Source organism: Hyaena hyaena, unplaced genomic scaffold (genome assembly GCF_003009895.1).
Source record: "Hyaena hyaena isolate Hyena2069 unplaced genomic scaffold, ASM300989v1 scaffold_34, whole genome shotgun sequence".
Classification (NCBI taxonomy): domain Eukaryota; kingdom Metazoa; phylum Chordata; class Mammalia; order Carnivora; family Hyaenidae; genus Hyaena; species Hyaena hyaena.
Genome location: NW_024080665.1, coordinates 3,377,996 through 3,395,618, shown reverse-complemented (window position 1 = coordinate 3,395,618; position 17,623 = coordinate 3,377,996). Strand labels below are relative to the sequence as shown.

The window sequence follows — 17,623 nt, the reverse complement described above, 5'->3', positions numbered from 1 at the left end:
AAGAAGAAGAAGAAGCCGGCCCTTTCCCCAAGCCTCAGTGCCACGGGGGCGGAGGACACAGCCCAGCCCCAGGGGCCGCTGAGGCCTTTCCCGCCATCCAGTGGTCCCGGACACGGGTCTTTTACCTTCAGAGAAGCTGCCGACTGGCGCAGAGTGCCCGATGAATAACCACAGAGAAACTATAACAGCAACCACAGAGCAGGGCGAGAGGGGGCAGGGGGCAAGGAGAACGCGGTGGGTCAGCACACAGAGCAAAACCCACCAACGAGAAAGGAGGCTCCTCGAGGCAGAGGTCTGGGCCCCTGGAGCCGGGGCCGTGCAGGCGCCTGCACGGGCACCGAGGGGGCAGAGGCCCTGCCCTCCCTGTGAGTCCCTCTGTGTGCCCTTCAGGAAGCCATGGGACAGGAAGAAAACGTGAAATAAAAAGGCATACGATCCTGCAGGAAACAGCACTCTAGGGACAAAGGAAATGCGGAGGGTGGAAAATTCTGCACCCCTGCAAGGGGCCCCCGCGCCGGGGCTCACACACCCTTGGTCTTTGTTCCTCTGAATACCCGCACCCATCCGTGTCCTGGAGGCTAGGGGTGCTCCCCCCTCCCAGGCTCCCTGTGAACTGCCGGGCGTCCAGTTTGGGGCACCTCCACGGTAAACCGTGTCCTGATCAGGCTCTGTCTGCTCTGTGACCTGTCACCCTTCCCCAGGCCTCGTGCCCTCCCCCGAGCTGGGACAGCAGGAGCACCAGACAGGAGGACAGTGGAGGCCCCCGGGTGTCTCCCGGAGCCACGGCAGAGCCCTGTCCCCTCTCTGCAGCCACAGGTACGCAGGGGAAACTGGCACAAGGGTGGCCAAGGCTCAGGCCTAGCTTCCCGGGGCCCTTCCTGCCCAACAGAGGCCCCGCCCCGACGTTACCATGGCGACATCGGCCTGGAAGATCTGCTTGATGAACTTGTTTCTGGAGGAGTGGACCAGCTGGATGATGTCTCCGTGCAGGGTGTCCCGGTTCTTCTCCAGGAAGCCTGGGCAGGGGCGACAAGCAGTCATGCCTCGAGCGCCCTGGCAGCCTCCGCCTGCCTGACAAGGCTCAGCCCCTCCCCAAACCCACGCTGTCTGGGCCAGGAAGACCCTCAAACGCCACTTATTCAACCACATCCGTTTCCAGTGGGCAACACCAAAGCCTGGAGTGCGCAGGGGCCCCTGCCCAACATCACAGCAAGCCAGGAGCGGAGTTAAGGCTTGAACCGAGGACTCCCGGCCTCAGCCCAGGGAGGCTCCTCTATACCATACAGACCCCCAAGAGAGCGTCTAGTCCCAGGACTGAGGCGTTAGGAACTGGTTAAGGGGGGGGGGGCGGCTTCCTAGGGCGGAGCGGAAGACGGAGTGACTGAGGGCTGCTGCAGATGCCTGCCTGACGAGGAAGAACACGGAAGAGGGGCAGCACCCTTTCCCCGTAGGACTCAGGCCGCCCTGGTTTGTGGACAGCACAGGGTGGCCCACCTCGTGTCTGGGGACAGGGTGTCGCAGGAGGCACTCAGCAGCAGAAAGGTGGGTTTTGGAGTTGGGATGGAACTGCAGGCTCTAATTGAAAGTCCAAGACTCCCTCCAGGACCCTAGGATGGTCCCCCTCCCCCCATGGTCCCCTCAGCCTCATTTGTCAGAGGGAACAATGGTACCCATCAGCTCTTGCTTTGCTTCAAATCACCTACCACCAGCTGTTTCATAAATGAAATGCTAGATTAAAACAGTGCTTTGTGAGCCAGGAGACACTGGCAGAATTGTTTAAAGCAGCTCAAAACTGGTTAGTGACTTTAGGCAAGTCCTTTCCCTCTCTATACCTCAGTTTTCAAATCCGTAAGGTAGGTAACCCTTATGTTCCCTCCAGATCTAACATTCTATAACTTTATAACTTTGTGAAGACTCTACTCAAAATTCACATCCTTATTCTCAGCAGAAGCATGAAGCCTGACGCAGAATAAGTCTCAGTGAATGTTGGTTGAACTGAACTGAAAAACAACAATCCTTGGGGCACCCGGATAGCTCAATTGGTTAAGTGTCCAACTTCAGCTCAGGTCATGACCTCATGGTTCATGAGTTCGAGCCCCACATCAGGCTCTATGCTGACAGCTCAGAGCCTGGAGCCTGCTACGAATTCTGTCTCCCTTTGTTGCTGCCCTTCCCCAGCTTGCGCTTGGCCTCTCTCTCTCTCAAAAATAAACATTAAAAAAACTACACACAATTCTCTATTACTCCTAACAACAGACACATTCATTTTCCCAAACGTCCTTCAGGCTGAAGGTTGGCTTCCTTCTTTTTAACAGCAAGGTTGGATCTCACAGTCCAAACGCTGAAGGAGGGCTGGGTAGCCTTCACACTTCATCCCATCAGGCCACCTCCCTCATATACTTGTCCAAATACAGGGGGGCACCTGGGTGGCTCAGTTCATTGAGCGTCTGGAACCTGGTTTCAGCTCAGGTCATGATATTGGGCCCTGCGTCAGGCTCTGTGCTGAGTGTAGAGCCTGCTTGGGTTTCTCTCTCCCTCTCCCTTTGCCCCTCCTCTGCTCTCTCACACATGCTCACTCTCTCTAAAATTAAAACAATTTTTTAAAGTTTTTTAAATAAAAAAACAAGGAAGTGTGAAACCAATAGCTCTTTGCTTGCTTGTTTTGAATTTCGCTGGCCTGAGACCACACATGGGACCCTTTGAGGCACAGACCACCCCTGGTGCCCATCCAAGGCCGGCCCTCCAGACCAGGGCGGCGGGGGTGGGGCCGCCAGGGCAGCGTGCAAGAATTCCAAGTGGGATGAACCTGACGTGTTCTGACTCTTCTTCACCACTAGCTTTAAAATGAACCCAACTGAATGTCCCAGCAGCAAGGAGGCCGCATCCCCTTCAAAGTCGTGTTGCTGAGAGTTCGGGTGGGTGACAGGGCTGTTCTAGGCCCAGCGTTGCACCTAATGGACAATGTCAGGGAAGGCAGTTAACTTTCCCTTCTGAGCCTCAGCTTTCCCATCTGTACAAAAGAGCACTAAGCCCACCTGAAAGAACTGAAAGCACGGATTCAAACAGATACTTGCACACCCATGTTGATGGCAGCACTAGTCACGATGGCCAGAAGGTGGCCACAACCCAAATGTGCATCAAGAGATGAATGAATTACATGTGTATATATATACACACATGTATACACACACATATATTCACATATAATGAAATATTATTCAGCCATAAAAAGGAAGGAAATCCTGACACTTGCTACAACATGGATGAACCTTGAAGACATTATGCTGAGTGAAATAAGCCAGACACAAAAGGTCAAAAACTGTACAATTTCATTTATAGGAGGTCAGAGTCAGACACATTGAGGTAGAAACAGAACAGAGGTTACCAGGGGCTGGGGGAGAAGGGGGAGTTATTGTTTTATCAGTACTTATTTGGGGTGATCAACAGGCTCTGGAAATGGATAGTGGTGATGGTCACACAGTATCAGGAATGTACTTGATGCCGCTGAATCGTAGCCTTGAAAACTGTTAAAATGGTACATGTCATACACTTGGCCACAATTTATTAAAATCTCTACAAGAAAGAGCACTGGGCCCAGCGCCCTCTCTGCATTCCAGCCCCCACCCCCGCTCCTGGGCTGGAGAAGGGGGTCAGACAGGGCACAGGAGAGGAGATCCCAGCCCCAGACTGCCCACTGGTACCTTGGCTCTCATAGTAGACGATGCCTGCAAAGTGGTTGATCCCAAATTGCGTCTCATGGTTGTTCTTGGGGGGTATGTAGTTCGAGTTCAACTTGTGCTGGGAGTTCAATTTATGCAACATGGTGGTGTCTGTGCCCTGGGGGGTCGAGGGCTGTGGTCAGCCCACCTGCCCCCGCCCCACCCGCTCCCTGGTCCTTTGGCCTTTGCACCCCCTCTTCTGTCTTTCCCAGGAGTGCCCTCCCTTTATTGATACCCCACATAGGAACTCTCTGGGCCTCCATTTCCCCATCTGCTAAGTGGGTGGATTGGAACTATAGTCCAGTTTAGAATATCGATTGCCCACAATGAAAATCATGGGAGCAGTCCCCAACCTTGCCCCCCACCCCGAGACACATTCCATGTGTGGAGCACCTATTCTGTGCCAGCTGTATGCTTAGATCTTCATTGTTTGGTCCAGGACCCTGTGGACCATAGGTGATCCCCAGATGTCAGGCGAATGCACCTGCATCGGCCTCAGAGGCACCCTGAGAGGCAGTCCCATTTCACAGATGAGGAAAGTGGAGGCTGGGAGTGTGAGGGGATGTTTTGCCCAGGCCCCACCAGGGGCAGGCCCACCTTGGGGAACTTGCTCTCCTCGTCGATAAGGGAGATGATGTTCATGGGCTTATTGGCGATCATGTCCAGTGCGTCCTGGTTGTCGGTGAACTCGATGTGCAGCCAGTCGATGCTCTCCAGGTCGTACTCCTCCTGCTCCAGCTTGAACACGTGGCGCACAAAGAACTGCTGCAGGTGCTCATTGGCGAAGTTGATGCAGAGCTGCTCGAAGCTGCAGGGCGCAGGGGGCGCAGGTGAGGGGCTGGCCCGGCCTGGGCCCCGTGTACAGCACACCTTTGGCCGCGCTGTGTTCCCATCACGGGCTCTCCAGCCTCTGAGGTAGGCGCCATTGTCAAGTCCTCCCCAACCCGGAGGTGGAGAAGGGGACACTGAGTCAGAAGAGAGAGCTATCAGATGGGCACCAAATCCTTAGAAGGGGAAGTAGGAGGGGAAGTGGGAGGGGGAGAGTCAAAGCACTGGGGGTGGGTGGGGGGTGGGGGTGGGAAGAGGGATCCCAAGCTATCAGGGGAGGTGGGAAGGTGGGCTGATGAGATTCAGGAAGCAGCCTCCTGAGGTTTAAAGACCGAGATGGGGGCGCCTGGGTGGCTCAGTCGGTTAAGCGTCCAGCTTCGGCTCAGGTCATGATCTCACAGTTTGTGGGTTTGAGTTCCATGTCAGGCTCTGTGCTGACAGCTCAGAGCCTGGAGCCTGTTTCAGATTCAGTGTCTCCCTCTCTCTCTGACCCTCCCCTGCTCATGCTGTCTCTCTCTCTCTCTCTCTCAGAAATAAATTAAAAACATTAAAAAAAAATTAAAGACCGAGATGGGACACTGCTATGTCCGTGCTGTGGAAGAAAATCTCCACAGAGCAGAGCCCCTCATGGTACCTGTTCACAGCAAAGTTCTCGAACCCAAAGATGTCCAGGAGGCCGATGGAGCGGCGAGAGCTCTTCACTTCCTGGGAGGGGGGCTTGTAAATTGCTGCATTGATCTTGTCCACTATCCACACGAAGAGCCGCCCGTAGATGCCCTGAGAGGGGCTGGGTCAGCCGCTGTGCCCAGCACGCCGCCCCCCTCACCCTCAGGACGGGCCTGACCAGGCTCTCAGGCTGCCATGGCCTTGCTCAGCCCCTCCCATGCTATTTGAACTCCCCTCGCCTTTACTCAAGCTGTTCCCTCTGCCCTGGATCACCCTTTCCTGCTAGAACATTCCTACTCCTTCTCAAAGCTCTGCCAAGCCCTCCCTAACCTTGAAGTTTGGGAAGAAGCCCTTCTTGGGGCTCCTACCTCTCCATCCATGTCTGTTTCCCTAACAGCACAGAACCTGGTGCAAGACGGGGGCCCACTGGCTGCCAATCGGTACTGTGGAAACGGGAAGGATGGGGGCCCTCTCCACCCGACCCAGTCCATCTTCAGTGTCTTCTTTGGAACACCAGAGAGGCTATCCTCTGAGCTGGGAATAGCACAGCAGACCTAGTGCCCAAAGAATATGACCCAGTCTGAGGCCCATGGGGCTGGTGAGCAGAGCAGGCCAGGGGTGGAGGACTAGAGGAGACCAGAACTGGGAGGACTCCCAAGGAGCACAGTAGTCAACCCCGTGTAGGATGAGCAGAGCTCAGAAGGCAGACTCTTGCTCAGGCCCCCCACAGAGCCAGTGGGCAGAACCCAGACCCAAGAGCAGGTGGGGGTCGAGGCCCAGATGTCCTTCTGGCTCCCTGGACTACTCAACTCCTGCCCGTATCAACAACCTAACTCCCTGAGGGGCGGCGCAGGCCGGTGCCATCCCACAAAGGGCCCACCTTGACGAAGGCGTCGCGCACGTCCAGCGCCTGCTCCCTGCTGAGCGGGGTGGACACCGTCTCCCCGCGGGTGATGAGGGTGCGGCTGGTCAGGCAGTTCATCAGGTCTGGAGGGTTCACCTGGCGGGGCAACATGCGGGCGTTCGCCCAGCCACCTGCAGCCCATGCCTGCCTCCCCCCACACCAGAGAACTCCCCACTCTTGTCCAGCCAGGCCTTGCTCAATCCATCCCCTCCACTAGAAGGCCTTCCCCACAGCCAGATCCGCCCCAACCATCAAATCCCACCCGGACACCGCCTGGAATGTCTGCTCTCTCCTTGCCAGCCCCCTGGCGACCCTCCGCACGTTACCTGGCCCTCTCAGGACGGGCTCAGACCCTGGCTTTATCCCTCCCAGTTTCCCAACCCAGGGCAGAGCCCGTAAGCCTCTGCTAAGACACCAACAGACTGACTCAGCCCAAGCCCCCGTGCCCTGCCCCATCCCCAGGGGCAGTGGGGCCAGGCAGCGAGGTTCCCGGGCGCTGGGGCCCACCTCCCCCTGAGCGCCTTGCCCAGCACGGACCCTACCTACACACACAGGTGCTCCGTACTGAACTTCCAAACCCTCCAAGGCAGACGGCCCCAGCTTCCAGGTTCCCACATCCCCAGCCCCCTGAGCCTGAGTCAAAACTGCCCCACTGAGAGAAAGAGAAGCAGCCCTGGGGACAGAAGACCAGACACTGACCTCCAGCAGGGTCGCGGCTGCAGCCAGGGATGGGGAGAAGAGGACCTCGCAGGCGTCCAGGTTTTCGAACGTGCGGGCTGTCGGCAGCAAGGGGGCGTGAGTCAGGCGAAGGAGGGAGGGCGGGCGTGGGGGACAGGGCGGGTGTGGGGGACAGGGCGGGCTAGGAGGGCCAGGCTCTCAGGAGCCCACCCTGTCCGCAGAGGCCGTCAGCACTGTGATTAAGTGCTTCTCTGGGTCAGTGTATGTTCGATGAATGTCCTCACCTTGAGCTACGGGCACCCTGAGGGTGGGAACTGCGTATGCCCAGCACTGGGCACCATGCCTGGCACCCAAGCAGAGACACTGGCAGTCGTGCCCCCTCCCCAGATGCCCAGAGCACGCAGCAGCAGCCCTGGCTGCTAAGAAACAGGGTGAGCACCTGCTGGGACAGACACTGAGCCACAATCCCCCACAGACGGCTAGGTGTGGAGCTGCCCTTGGGCCTGGTGCGGGGGTGGGGTGGGGGTGCACCATCGGGCCCCTCACCCTCATACTGCAGGTTGCCCAGGTGCAGGATGGCCGCCAGGAGCTTCGAGATCTCCCAGTTCTCCGTGTCCGTGAACATGAGCACCTTCATGGCCGAGCGGATGTTGGCGTACTCCTGGCTGTCCTCCCGGCCCTCGCATGTTATGCAGTTACCCTGGTCGGGGCGGGGGGGGGGGGTATGGGAGGGCATCGGCAAGGCCACAGGGCCCCCCCGAGAGGCAGTGCCTAGGATGGAGGGCCCCCTCTGTCAGGCCAAGCCAGTGTGGGGTGCCAGGCAGCCACCTCGCTTCATGAGCACCATGATCCCTCCAGGAAGTCTAGAAAGCGCCCAACTAGGGCTTTTTCAGAACATGCCTCCCAATTCTAGGGACCGTGGATGCCCCTTCTTCCCAAGAGTGAGAGGACTGTCCCATCCCCTTGCCCAGCGGCTGTCACAGCACCAAGGCCCTACCATGCTCTCCCCCGCCCCGCCCCCACAGCGGACACTCACCCTGGGGACCTTGATCCCTCACCAGGAGCAGCCTGGTGCGGGAGAAGGAGGAGGTCACTGCAGATTGCTGGGCACCTACAGGACTCTGCCCCGTGGTGTGTGCCCAGGAGGCGTGTGTGTGTGTCCGTGTGGTTTCCCATCCAGCTACAGCAAGTGTCTGGGAGACCTGTCACACCTACAGCACGCACACTCCTTTGTCGTCCCACGTCCCTCATTTGCGTCCACGTGGCCTGGCCCAGCCCAGCCACGGGTTCTCCCAGGGCTAAGGAAGCTGCTACCCCCCAAGCCTGCTGTGTACACACACACACACAACCCCAACCGACGCCGGGGGACGGCCATGGCCCTGGGGCCCACTTCTCCTTGGTGGCCCGACAGCAGCAAGAGGCTGGCACCGGGGCTCTGTGACCCGTGAGCCCTTGAGGCTGAACAGCCTGTGCCCTACAATCCGGGGTCCCAGCAGAGGTCCCGGTCTTCACGTCCCCAAAGACAGAACTAACACAGCACGCGTGTGCAGGCAGGTCTGTGCACGTGTACATGCAGGCCTGTGTGTGTCTATGCGTCCCTGGGCCCAGGAGATCCATGCATATTTAGGAATGTGTAGACCTGTGATGATAGTTCATCTAGATGCACGTGCAGCTGGGAAACTGCCCAAGTGCAGGGCAGGCCTTGCAGCATATACAAGCCCAGGGGCAGGTCAGGGGACAAGGGGAAAGGCCCCGCAGAGGATCCCGCCCTCCGCCCGCCAGGCCTGGAGCTGGGGAGGGGCCAAATGGGCTGCCCCGAGCTTGCTGGGCCAGGGGTCTCCCTCCCTGGAGCCCCCCATAAACCTCACCATGGCCAAGTAGTTATAGTCCGAGGCCTGGCCCAGGCCCAGCTTCTTCTTCTGATCCGCACTCATACCCTCTAGCATGCAGTAGAACACGTGGTAATTTCTTTCATCGGGAGCCTGAAAACAGGGTACCAGGTGTTGGGGGGCAGGAGGCGGCCTCAGAAACCAGACGATCAAGACAAGAACATGGTTTACTATTTTAACGAGTGACTTTCACCAAAAAGCCCCCATGGGTAGGTTTCATGGTGGGAATTCAGGCCCTAAGGCAAGCAGGCAGCCGCATAGTACCCCCACCCACCCCTGAGGCCCGGGGTCGTGCAGGTCAGCTCTGCCCCCCGGGTTCGGGCCCACCTGGCGGCAGACACGTGACTTCTCCAGCAGGTACTGCTCGATCTTGGCGCCCTCGATGGCCCCTCGCTTGTTGAAGTGGATATCGATGTATTTCCCAAAGCGGCTTGAGTTGTCGTTGCGGATGGTCTTGGCGTTCCCAAATGCTTCGGGGCGGGGAGAGGGTCACAGGCGAGGTCAGCACCCACCCAGCCACCCAGGCCCACTCTGGGAGCCCTGGCCCTACCTTCCAGGATGGGGGTGGCTTCCAGCACCTGCTGCTCAATCCACGAGTGCTGCCCGCTGATGGCCGCCAGAAACTGCAGGATCAGCTTCGTGCTCTCCGTCTTCCCTGCCCCAGACTCCCCGCTGCAGGGGAGACCCAGGGAGGGGCAGACCCGTCACAGCCCGCGCTGGCCCTCTCCTACGGGCCCTCGGCCCCAGGCTGCTTCCCCTGCCCGATCTGTAAAGTAGGCTGGCAATGTGGACCTTTCAGGGATAGGGAAAGGCTACAGGAGCTCAGCGCTCTCAGTAGTCAAAGCTACTTTCCTTCCCCTTCATTTAGACACAGACACCCCTCCGTCCATACCTGCCATAGAGCATGGCATATATTGATGCTGGACCAATGCTTTGTCCTATTACCCTCTGCCCAAGAGAGAATAGGAGCCTGAAATTGCACATTGAAAATAACTTAACAGGAGCCAGTAATAAACAAGGGCGGCCTCAAATGCTAACAAGAACTTTGGCAGCATTAATAGAAATATAAGGCCTGAGAAAGGGGAGGTGATTCTCTATATTATGAGGCATTAACAGGAGCACACAAAGCTGGAGCTCCAGTCTGGTGCTGGACTGCCCACCTGATGATACAGCACTGGTCACGGCTGTTGCGTTTCATGTTGAAGTAGCAATTGTCGGCGATGGCAAAGATGTGGGGGGGCATCTCCCCAATCTTCTTGTTGGTGTACTGGCGGATGTGCTCTGGTGAGTAGATGGACAGCAGCTGGTAGGGGTTCACAGCCACCAGAATGGAGCCTGTGTACGTCTGTGGGCAAAATGGGACAGAGAACTTGCCAATTCCCTGTGTGGGAGGCTCTGCCTCTACAAAGTTCTCAGGCTCTGCCCTGCTCCATTCCTCTGGAACGGACTGCACTGACTTTGGAGTCACACGGACCTGGGGTCAGAATCCAGCCTCTCTGGGAGCTGAGAGTGGGGCCGTCAAACAAGCGTTGGGTCTAGGCTGGAGTAGGTGCTCAGCGAGGTGTGATGAAGGGAGGAAAGAAGGGGGGAGAAAGGGAGGGTCCCTAAGCCTCCATTTGCCTGATCTTTATCTGTAAAATGGGCATAGTGGAACTGTTTACAAAGACTAGCAGGGGGTGTACTTTAAACGTCACAGCACACTGTAGGCATTACTCAAATGCTGGTCCCCACTCCTGCCTCCAAGCTCTGTATCCCGAAGGTTTGGAGTAACGTTCATAAACCAGACCGTTCCAGAGCAGAGGCTAGGCTGGTCCGGGGGGAGTGGAGCCAAACCCTAACACGCTGAAGGGCCTGGGGGTGTGGTTCAGGGGCTGGATAGGCCCCTGTCTCTGCAGCACTGCCCCGGGTCAGAGGGGCCCCTGTGTTCTGGGGGACAGGACACCCAGCCACCCTGGCCAGCACGGGCGCAGGGCCTGGTGCACCTCAGACAAACTCCCGGGGGTCTTCCTCTCCTCGGGCTCCTCTGTCGGTGCACAAACTGGCCACCCGTGCACAAGATTTCCTGCTGTGAGCCCGGGGCCCTGCCACACAGGTGACAACATGACCTGGGCCTCCTGCCACCAGGGGTTACTGCACCTTCCACCTGCCCCTCCCCACCCAGCTTGAAAAGGTCAGGGTCAGGCTCAGCCTACGATCGGTGATGGAAATACTGACACCTGGGCCTGGAGAGACCAAAGAAAGAGGAGACCACCAAGAGGAAGTGACAGTGTAGTCGGATACCTCCCGCCAAGGGTGTAGTGCGTCATCCCGCAGCCACAGCCCAAGGTAGCCATGCGGGGCAGGAGCTGCTGCCAGCACCACAGTCCAGGGGAAGTGCCCAAACCAGGGCCGGTGTGGCCATGCGAAGCAGGGGGCAGCCCAGCCCTGGGTCCCGGCCCCGCCTCTGCCCGCTCCGGGCCAGGAGAACTGGTCACTTAGCGCCCTTCTCTGGGCCCTGGGGGATGCTCCCTGCCAGTGGGCTCTGCCTCCATGCAGACCACGCCAGGAGCAGCGGAGCCTTGCCGTGCCAACCCCCCACCCTCCCCTGCACTGTGTGCAAGAGTCCGAGCAGGCAGGACAAGGAGGGGTGGGGACGCAGGCTAGGGGGACTGGCCAGGCCAAGCACGTAGGGAGAGCCAGAGCCAGCTCTGTGCCACACTCACCCGCCCTCCACAGTTGGTCTGAGGTTGGAAAGCGGGGAACGGGAGACAAGGCAGCTGGTCAGCGGGGAACCGGGAAATGAGGGCATTCTCCCCCAATAACACCCCACATAGCCCAGGGCTGGGCTAACTTCTCACATCAGAACCCACGAACCTCCAACCTCAGGGCACCTCAGCCCCATCACCTATAGCTCGGCCCTGCCTGGCTATGGGAGCCAGCTGACCGCCTGTCCCTAGGCAGGGGAGTCAGCCACAGAGAACATCTCTTCGGCACATCGCTTTGCTTCTCTACACCTCAGTTTGCTCATCTGTAAAAAGGGGGTGGTTAACACCTACCTCCCAGGGCTATGGAGCAACTGAAGGGCATACATATCCCGTGATGTGTGCCTGCTTACGGAGTAGCTGTCCTTAAGTGCCACCTTCTTCTTGACACTTCCTTCATAACGTGGCACTGAGGGAGACGGCTGGGTGGCTCAGTTGGTTAAGCATCTGCCTTTGGCTCGGGTCATGATCTCATGGTTTGTGAGTTCAAGCCCCACATCAGGCTCTGGGCTGACTGCTCAGAGCCTGGAGCCTGCTTCAGATTCTGTGTCTCCTTCTCTGTCTGCCCCTGCCCTGCTCATGCTCGGTCTCTCTCACTCTTAAAAATAAACATTAAAAAAAATTTTTTTAAATAACCTGACACCAAACCAGCTGGTCTGTAATGGCCATGTGGCAGGAGGCTGGCTCCATGCAGGCATTCAAGGACCCCTCACTGAGACACGTGGCGGGGCCAGGGGGGAGGGCTGACAACACCCTGGGGGCCAGGAAGGGAAAGCTAGGGCCTGTGGGAAGCCACAGATCCCTCTGGTGGGGAAGGTGGGGGTGTAGGGAGAGGGGGAGTGAGGGCTGGTCAGTGGGAATCAGGCACAGAGGCGTGAAAGGGCATGGCATTTGGAAGGGATGTTGGAGGAAGGTCATCTTGGCTGCTGTGGGAGGATGAATGGCCGCCCCCCGAGGCTAGAGGTAGAGACACCAACACAGATCTAATGAGCCAGTCAACAGGGGCAGCCAGAGCCAGGCAGAGGTGGCCCTGGGAGAGGCTCAGTGACCAAGTGCAGGGCCAGCCAGTGTCAGAGAGGACGTGCAGATGCACTACAAGAAGCCTTCCTTTGGCGGGGCTTGAACCCTCTTCTCCCCTGCACGGCTTCAGGGCCCTCGCTGCTCAGCCCAGAGGGCCCTCCAGAGCAGCAGGCCCCAACCCCCACCTCCTCCTGGACATCCCCCCTTCCATCCACACCCCTGCCCGGACTGGACCTCACCCTCCCCTCCAACCCTGCTCCGTCAGCCAGCCCAACACGGCCAACAGAGCGCCACCGTCCTTCACTCGGGGAAGGACCTGGGAGGCCCTTCATCACCTCCCTCTCCTTCATACCAGCCCATCTCTCTCTCCAATGGCATGGCCACCCCCTAGCCCTGGCCACCATGGGCTCCCAACAGACCGCTGCACCGCTGCAGGCGCCTCCCCCCTGGGTTCCCAGCTTCCACACCACCCCCACCCCTCACAATCTACCCTCTACTCTGAGCCAGAGCAGCTTTTAAAAATGTGACTGTGTCATCCCGCTGCTGAAAACCCTCAGGCAATGTCCCATGGCTACAGGACGCAAGACACCAGAGCCCTGGCCCTCACCAGCAGCACCCCACGCCCAGGACGCTCCCTCCATGTTAAACCTTCAGCTAAAAGCACCAAACCCCATCCCCTGCCCACCACCGCCGCCCCCCAACCCCAGCTAATTCCTTCAGGTCCAAGCTGAGATGATACCCCTACAGGCAAACTCCTATGTGATGTGCATGGTCCCCATCACTTGGGCCACCTGACTCCTCTGTAATTCTGGTTCAAGGTCTCTGCCCTCTAACCTCACTGTCCCTTCTACTCAGGCCCAGCGCCGTGCATTAACTGTGGCCCACAGGAGAGCGGGGAAGGGAGCTGAGGAGACAGCCTGTCAGCAACTCTCAGACAGCCCTGCCTACAGCAACAGGAAGAACGGCCCCAGGATGCGGCTCGTGGAAAAAAAGCACAGAACAGTGTAGAGAGCAATGTTACTATCTGTGTAGAAAAAAATTAGAAATTTTATAGATAATTTCATATCCTATTTGATATAGATCATAGATGCAGTCTTTGCCTTGGAGGACAGACAAGAAATTAGCCATGGTTTTCTCTGTGGCAGGAGGAAAACTTTCCAATTAATGGAAATGTGCCCATTTCAAAATAGCTAATAGAATTGAGGCCTCTTCTGTCAGTGAGGGGGACCCTCCCCAGCAGAAGGGCAATGACACAAAAGTGACAGCCGGACCCCTGTTGGGTCCAGGATGTTACCACTGTCCCTCCATTGCTGCCTGTGCTCCTTAGAAGGCCAGGGTGAGGGGTTAGACAGCCCTTTCCAGATGGGAAAGCTGAGCCCCTGGGAAGCAGAGGGACTTCAAGATCACTTCAAGAGAAGCAGGGGGCCAAATAAAGGGGTGTTTCTGTCATAGAAGCCCAGGCCTCGCCTCCCCACCTGGGCTTGGCCAAACCCCAGGACTGTGAGGGGGCAGAGGGGGAGTAAAGAAGGAAGGGGCCTGGCCACCTCTGGCACAGAGACCCAGGCCCGCTCTGCCCCTGTCTGTCCCCCAAGGCTCTCGGCACTGCTCCCTAAGACCCTCTGGCCTCTCTCTCCAAGGGTCCGTGGTGAGCAGGGGTTAATGCCCAGCTGCCCAGCACAGGCCTCCTGCTCAAGCCTCCAGGAAGAAAACCTGCCGTTGGGGCCATAGAGAGGGGAAGAGATAAGGACTATTCCCAAGCCAAGGACACAGCACACGTGGTCCTTAGGGCCCCCAAGTCCCCACGCAGAGTTCTGGGAACCTCTCTGGAACCAGAGACACACTCCAGGAGATGTCACAGGAATGGGTCCACCTCCTCCAGGAAGCTCTCAGGTCTTCCAGCCCTGGAGCCTCTCAGCAGGCCATGGAGACCAAGACACATCCCCGGCACACGCACCCTCCCAGAGTCACAGAGGTGCTCACCCAGAAAGTCTCCCCATCATGTCAAAGGAAAGGCTGGGACCAGAGAGGAGCAGGGACTCCCCAAAGGCCAAGACTTGGACTCTGGCCTCCAGCCGCTATTTAGCATCAGGGAGCCCTGAATTCCCACCCACCCTGCCACTTGCTCCCTGTGGGACCCAGGGGGTGCTAGGTGTCCTCTGAGGGTCCTCCCCCAATTGGGGGCGTCCAGAGCTGATCTGTGGCCCTGGGGTGCTGTCCCTCGGGCTCTTAGGGGCGGGCTAGCTGGACTGGGCACGCTCAAGGCAGACAGTCAGGGACAGAGCATCACCCAGCCCATGGCTGTGGTAATCTGAGGAAATCCTGGGTACATGGGGCTGTGCCCAGGGTAACCCAAGCCATGAAGTGACCAGGGGTTGCCATGGTTAGGGACAGGTATGGTTTCTGGGTGGGACAATGGCCCGGTTGCTTCTTCAGAGTTCTAGTTCTACCCCATCTACCCAGTCACAGAATCAGAGAGTCAGTAAGTTGAAACCCTGTACTGGGCAGTCATTGAACATGGCTCCCCCGGCCAACAAGCACCCGGAATCTTAGGCCGGGGACCCTCCGGGTGCCATATTTTGGTTTCCTTAACAGGAAGGCAGCTTAGGCAGCGCATTGCAACACGGTGTCCCGCCCCCTCCCCTGCCTCGTCTCCCTCACCCAGAGACCACCAGAGAGGTAACTAGCGAGAACTTCTAATGAGGAAAATGGTATAGATCTTAGAACTTTCTAGAGAATCCATAAACTTCCGGGATTCTTTTCTTTGGTCCCCTTCTCAGGCTACATAAATCAGGGACATAAAACTGATTTTTCTGCTAGCTGCCAGCTAGTCTATCCCCCCAAATTTCACAAACAAGATTTGCTCTTCCCAAGCTGGAGTTCTCCGCGCCACCTCCCTCCCCCGCTTTATGAATCTTGTGTTTGCCTTTGCTCTTTGCTCTTTGATTCAGTCCACCAGCTGTCTCTCACATGTGAGGAACCCTCAGGGTGCCCGCAAGAATCACTAAACTGTGCAAAATAACCAACAGCGTGCCTCTAAGTTATTCTTAGACATGGTCTGTGGGGTCTCCCACCTGCCCCAGCTCCTCCTTGTGAAGGGGCCCTCGGCCTCCTACTGGCAGGAAACTGGGTCAGGACATCAGCTTTGGCAGTGGCCTTCCTGTCCCCATTTACCTCCGGCCCCAAGTGTTAGACTCCACCCAGCCCCAGGAGAGCAGCCACAGAGAGCCCTAGGATTCCTGGAGGGTATCTCTGGCCTGGGATGGAGTTCTAGAGAAATGCTGCTGTCTGGATGCTGCTGCTCATGGCTAGAAGTGCCGTCTGTGCCCTGCCCTGACTCTGGGGGAGGGAAAGGGTGAGAGGGGCTTTATCAGTGCTAAGGGGCTCCCTGTAAAAGCCACTTGTTATGCTTACTCAGGGGAAGAATGTCAAGGGCCTCAAGCGCAGGGGCAGGGCGAGGGGAACTGAAGTGGCAGAGGGTCCCAAAGTGGGGAGGGAAGCAGAGGGCTCCCCTGGAAGCTGAGTGGCCACAATTCCAGAGCTTCTGAGAGGCTGTATCTCTGACCTGGACACAGCTTTTTGCCGTGATTGCTCAGGGACAGCTTCCGGGTTCCCAGCCCTGTCTCCCGGGCTCCAGCTCGTCTTCACAGTCCTGACAACCTGAGCGACCCTGAGTGGCTCACTCACCAGGCTCAGTCCTATCCCAAGCAGTGCCCCTTCCTGAATGCCACACCACCTACCTCTAGGAGCCCCGCCTCTCTCCCTGAGCTGAGAACGAGGCCGCCTCGCTCCCCTACAGGCCTGCTCTGTCTGCACTTTTCTCCACACCTAGCACCACGCATGTCCCCCAAGCATGCCCCTTATAGCAGCCTGCCTGGGGCCTGGGGACCCGCCTGGGGGCCGGGGGGAGGGGGATGCTCTATCTTACCCTCTCCTTTTTGTGACACAGCCCTGGTTTCTCTCACGGGGAGCTGCTGGAGGGAGGGGCTGGGTCAGAGACATGCAGCGACCCCAGCACACAGCTCTGGGCCTGGTGAAACCTCCTGGAGACTTAGTTTCCCGTGCTAGAAAATGGCAGCAGTTTTCAGAGTGTGGTCCAGAAACCTCTGAGGGTCCAGAGATCTCTGAAAATCTGTAAGTTCTTTTCTACCTCCGTACCTGTGCGGCCAGCTTTTCCTCGTGCACTTCAACCAAACATCACATCAGACTGGATGTGAAGCAGATATGGGAATTAGTTGTCTTCTATTAAGCCAGACATTAAAGATAGTTGAAAAAATGTACAAAATAATACCACTCTCCTCACTACTTTTGGGGGGTATATATACAGTTAGTTTTCATAAAATGTTTTCCTATAATAGATTTTTATGGTTATTTTTTAATGCATTACTATATTTGTGAAATTTCTCAGTTTCAAGTTCTAATATAGTAAATATCAGTAAAGTCTATGTTAACAAACGCTCTTGGGAGTCCTCAATAATTTTAAGAGCATAAAAGATTCCCAAGGCCAAAAAGTGTGAGAGCCTCTAGACAATAATCTCCATGGGCCCTTCGTGTTCTGATGGCCTCTGAACCCACCTCTTGGGATCAAACTCAGTCTGGGCTGAGCGACTGAGTGAGACTACTTGTCCTGTTTAGTTTCAAGGTGAAAGAATGTGGAGTGTGTGTATGGGTGGTTCTTACATCAAGGTTTTGCAGGGCCAAGGAGCATGTTCCCTCATCTATCCCCTTCTAAGGATACAGACTCTGGGCCCATCCTATCTTGACCTTGAGGACCAGTAGCAGGGCCCACCCTCATAGCAAAAGTAGAGGGGACAGCAGTTCCCCATCTCGGGGCAAAGCATAGAAGCCACTCACAGGCCCGTTCAGGTCTCCCAATGGTTTCAAAGCCCAGGGAGACACACAAACCCATGGTATATACCACTCCCTTCCCCCAACCACAGACCACAGAAGCTTCAGCCCCAAAGAAAGGATGGTTCAGAACCAACGGCTGGATGTGTAGCAACATGGATAGACCTTGAGGGTGCTGTGCTGAGCGAAATAAGTCAGGCAGAGAAGGACAAATATCATATGTTTGCATGTATAGGTGGATTAGGAGGAACATAACGGAGGACCATGGGGGAGAAGAAGGGGGGAAATAGTGGGGGAAAGGGAGAGAGGCAAACCATGACTCTTGAATGCTGA

The 17,623-nt window shown here is 57.1% G+C and overlaps 1 protein-coding gene across 1 annotated transcript in view; it reads right to left on the bottom strand.

Moving 5' to 3' along the window:
- Window positions 1-17,623, bottom strand: part of MYO7A (myosin VIIA) — a 69,110-nt gene that overhangs the window by 41,072 nt on the left and 10,415 nt on the right. Inside the window, exons 3-13 of the mRNA XM_039228709.1 lie at window positions 9,845-10,029; window positions 9,235-9,356; window positions 9,012-9,154; window positions 8,664-8,777; window positions 7,342-7,495; window positions 6,817-6,893; window positions 6,094-6,213; window positions 5,182-5,324; window positions 4,317-4,527; window positions 3,702-3,837; window positions 910-1,016 (exon numbers count right to left, since the gene is read on the bottom strand). Of these exons, the coding sequence (XP_039084640.1) occupies window positions 910-1,016; window positions 3,702-3,837; window positions 4,317-4,527; window positions 5,182-5,324; window positions 6,094-6,213; window positions 6,817-6,893; window positions 7,342-7,495; window positions 8,664-8,777; window positions 9,012-9,154; window positions 9,235-9,356; window positions 9,845-10,029 (1,512 nt within the window). The remainder of the gene's footprint in view (window positions 1-909; window positions 1,017-3,701; window positions 3,838-4,316; window positions 4,528-5,181; window positions 5,325-6,093; window positions 6,214-6,816; window positions 6,894-7,341; window positions 7,496-8,663; window positions 8,778-9,011; window positions 9,155-9,234; window positions 9,357-9,844; window positions 10,030-17,623) is intronic.